Source organism: Rhincodon typus, chromosome 40 (assembly GCF_021869965.1).
Source record: "Rhincodon typus isolate 14 chromosome 40, sRhiTyp1.1, whole genome shotgun sequence".
In the NCBI taxonomy this organism is placed as follows: Eukaryota; Metazoa; Chordata; class Chondrichthyes; order Orectolobiformes; family Rhincodontidae; genus Rhincodon; species Rhincodon typus.
This window is the reverse complement of record NC_063371.1, coordinates 6,148,749-6,152,575: the sequence shown is the minus strand read 5'-3', so window position 1 is coordinate 6,152,575 and position 3,827 is coordinate 6,148,749. Positions and strand designations below refer to the sequence as shown.

General features: G+C 52.1%; 1 protein-coding gene across 1 annotated transcript in view; it reads right to left on the bottom strand.

The window, feature by feature from the left end:
- The window catches only part of LOC109925871 (fibroblast growth factor receptor 1-like), a 111,810-nt gene that overhangs the window by 11,297 nt on the left and 96,686 nt on the right, over nt 1–3,827 (bottom strand). The window contains exons 11-12 of the mRNA XM_048618506.1: nt 2,531–2,652; nt 867–977 (exon numbers count right to left, since the gene is read on the bottom strand). Of these exons, the coding sequence (XP_048474463.1) occupies nt 867–977; nt 2,531–2,652 (233 nt within the window). The remainder of the gene's footprint in view (nt 1–866; nt 978–2,530; nt 2,653–3,827) is intronic.

The following is a 3,827-nucleotide window of genomic DNA, read 5'->3' as shown; positions in this document are numbered from 1 at the left end:
TGTCGTTTAGGGAAGGAAACTGCCATCCTTACCTGGGTCTGGCCTACATGTGACTCCAGACCCACAGCAATGTCCTCTGAGCAATTAGGGATGAGCAATAAATGCTGTCTGGCCAGTGATGCCCTCAAACCGTGAACGAATAAAGGAAAAAAAAATCGCTCTACTGTGTGCCATTGCAAATTGTATTTGTTCACGGGGTGTGGGCAGCTCAGGGTGGTCAGCAATGAGTGCCCATCCCAAAGTGCCCTGGAGAGGGTGGCAGGCAGCTGGAGTAGATACAGCCAATGGGACGGGAGTTCCAGATGTGTCACCCCATAGCCACTGAAGGAAGGAACGACACAGCCGAGGCAGGACAGTGTGTCGGGGCTGGGTGTTGCAGTATTCCCATGTCTCAGCTCCTTCCCACACCCCGCTGACCCCAGCCTTCCCAAAGGGTACAGGTCCCAATTCCCTAAGGTGCTGCTGACAGCGGTGAATGGTAGCAGTGTGGCACTGAGCGAGCGGTGGAGCTCAGCGTGGAAATGGCTTTGTGTTGGGTTGGGGGCGGGCGGGCGGGCGGCGGGGGGGGACTCCTGATGGGGGTCAGCTTTGGTTGGAGGTTGCCCCACTTGTGGACAGTGTGCATACAGACGCACACTTACCATTCACAGGCATGAGTGTGAACCAAGGGTCACGGGATCATTAACCACAGGAGCAGCCTGAGAAGGGGCTCATGGTGCGCTATCGATCCAGGGAGGGGCTGCACAAGTACGACCACATTCCCTGAGGCAGGGACCAAGCTGGGCAAGCAAGGAAGATGGCCAAGATCGATCTGGACGCTCTGACCCTGTCTCAGGGAGCCTGCCCCACCTTCATCCAGTACTCACCATCCTGGGTGCAAGCCCCGAGCAAGTTTATGATGTTCTTATGTTTGCCGATCATCTTCATCATCTCCATCTCAGAGATCAGGTCAGACAGATCCTTCTCAGTGGCATCACCTGTAACAAAAGGCAGCGGTGTGAGAGCTCATTCTGTCTGTCACCTCCCCGAGCTACAGGCAACGGGCCATAGCAAACGGGGCCTCTGGGCTTAGCCTGGTGTGTGTGTGTGTGTTTGTGTGTTCATTCGAGAGGTTGGTGCCCACACAGCAGTGAGTCATCCTGAGGGCGACTGTACCCACTGTTAAGGTGCTGCAAGTAGCAATGAAACAGTCAGGTCTGACCTTGAGAAAAGGTTAACTTCTTTAAGTTGTGAACAGACCGATTTATCCTGCGCTACTGTGACCAGCTCCTATGTAGATGTGACACATCACCTGTTCCCCTCACCTGATTTCAGTGCTCCTCCCATGTATCAATGTTATTTAGATCTTCATAAGAGGAGGGTTATACAACACTATAAGATACAGGAACAGAATTAGGCCACTCAGCCCATTGTCTGCCCCACCATTCAACCAACCCCATCTTCCTGCCTTCTCCCCATAACCCCTGACCCTCTCGCTAATGAAGAGCCTACCTATCTCTGCCTTAAGTACACTCAATGACTTGGTCTCCACAGCCTTCTGTGGCAATCGGTTCCATAGATTCACCACCCTCTGGCTGAAGAAATTCCTCCTCATCTCATCCCTTCACTCTCAGACTGTGCCCTTGGGTCCTAGTCTCCCCGACTTTGTGGAAACAATTTCTCCATGTCCACTCTACCTTGGCCTCTCAGTATTCTTTACGGTTCAATCAGATCCTCCCTCATAATGAAGTTAACTAGTTTTGAGACCGTCCTCACAGTTCCATCCCCAGCCAGAGAGACTGCATTGCTGTTTCCCTTGGGGCATCCCTGTCATCTGCCATTTCTAGCCTTTACCACATGAGTGAGCTGGTCAGTCTTTTAGAAAGGAGCCCTTTCGCCCCTACTTGGGTCACACTGATGAGATTGGTTGCTCCGAATGAGCTGCTCACTGGCTAACATAATGCTGTTACTCAGGGTGGAAGGGCTGGGTACATAGAAAGCTCCGTCCATGTTTTTCGAAGCCTTCTGTGCAGACAGCAAGTGGCAGCTTCTTGTGGGTACACTGCACCTTCGCTGTTCTGTTTGCCACGATTTCAGAGAGATGTGTAAAACTGGTGCAACCGCTCGCTGTATCAATAATGACGGGCAAATGTTGGCGCGTGCCCCGCAGTGCACCAATGTGACAGCCTTTCAACGGTGGGCCAAGCTGACCTCAGCCAAGGCCGCCATGGAGGGACACAAAGCTTTGCTGGAAATGAGCCAGGCTTTAAAGGGTCAGGCAAGCCTGCCATCCGTCACCAAGCAGGGAACTGTGTCAACGTCTGAGCTCTCGGTCTTTACCCATCCTCAACACGTGACAGGCAGTCGGAGTAGGTATTTAAGGAGGCAGGCCGTCAACCTACTCAACTGAGTTTGCTGAAGACTGGGGAGCATCTTAACACGAGCCCCCCACAGCCCCAACCGACACCGTAAACCGCCCACACGTCACCAAGTGCCAGAAACAACAGCCAACCCCAACTTGTGGGGGACTCGTGTTAAGATGTGCACCCACCTTTTAACATCTTCACAGCCACAGTGACTGGCCTGTTGGGTTTGTCCTTGTCAATGCCAATGGTTTCTCCCATCACTACCTGCCCGAAACAGCCTTCACCGAGCGGCTTCCCCAGAGTCAGCCTGAACACCGAGCACAAAACACACAGGTTTCAGTGGGCGCTACTCCGCTACGCTCAGCTCAAACACATCACGCCCCAGAAGCTAGATTTCTGGAAATTATGTGAAAATTAAATGGCACCACGGGACTGTGCTGAAGCAGCTTTCACACAGGGCCAAGTGTTTGGAAGAGCCTGTCCTGCAGAGCAACACAGACAAAGATCGCTCATAAGACCGTGGGATTCTCCGTTTGAGAAAACTGAGGCATGTTTTTCATTGAAACCAAATGTCTGAACTCATCTCTGATGACCTTGTCCAGTTCACTCACAGCTGACTGCCCCTGAAGTCCCTTCCACCTTGCCGGACCAATGGGAGACCCCAATAATTCCCCATCATCTAAACCTACGTTTGGTTGGCATCGAACTTACTGAAGGATGGGCGTTGTGAATCCACAAAGCTGTGAACGTGACACATTCCAATTCCTCTTCTGCCTGTATTCTGTTGGCATTTAGCCATCCATTACAGTCTTTCCTTTTTCTGTCCTTCCCTACTGTGGGTCACAAGAAGCTTGCAAGTTACTTTTAAGAACAAGTTTCTCCCAGTTAGGACTGTGCACTTGATCCCAAGACAAAGCCCTCATCGAAGTCGATAGCATGGAAACAGGCCCTTCGGCCCAACTTATCCGTGCTGCCTCGTTTTCACAATTAATCTAGTCCCATTGGCCTGTGTTTGGTCCATATCACTCCATACCGATCCCATACATGGTCCAAATGTTTCTCCAATTATGTAACTGTACTCACTTCCAGCACTACCGCTGGCAGCCAAGTCCAGACACTCATCACCCTGTGTGTGAAAATTATTGCCCCTCGGGACCCTTTAGTATCTCCCCCCTCTCACCTTGAACCTTTAGACTCCTCCACCATTCCAGTGAAATGGACCGCCACAATCTGAGTTCGGTCAGGCCAGGGGCAGCGGCCCCTGAGAGCATAAGGTCATTCTCCGGCACTCACTGTCCTTCGGACTATGGAATGGGCAGACTGGAACCGGAGGGAGCTAACAGCTTCTGAGGGGCCAGCACAGTGAGTGTGTGCAGCTCAATGTAAACTGACAGCCCTGCTTCTGGTAACCAGGCAGTCACGGGCAGGCCATCTCACCGAGCCTACAGGCACCCTCAGTATATCCACACACACACACACACA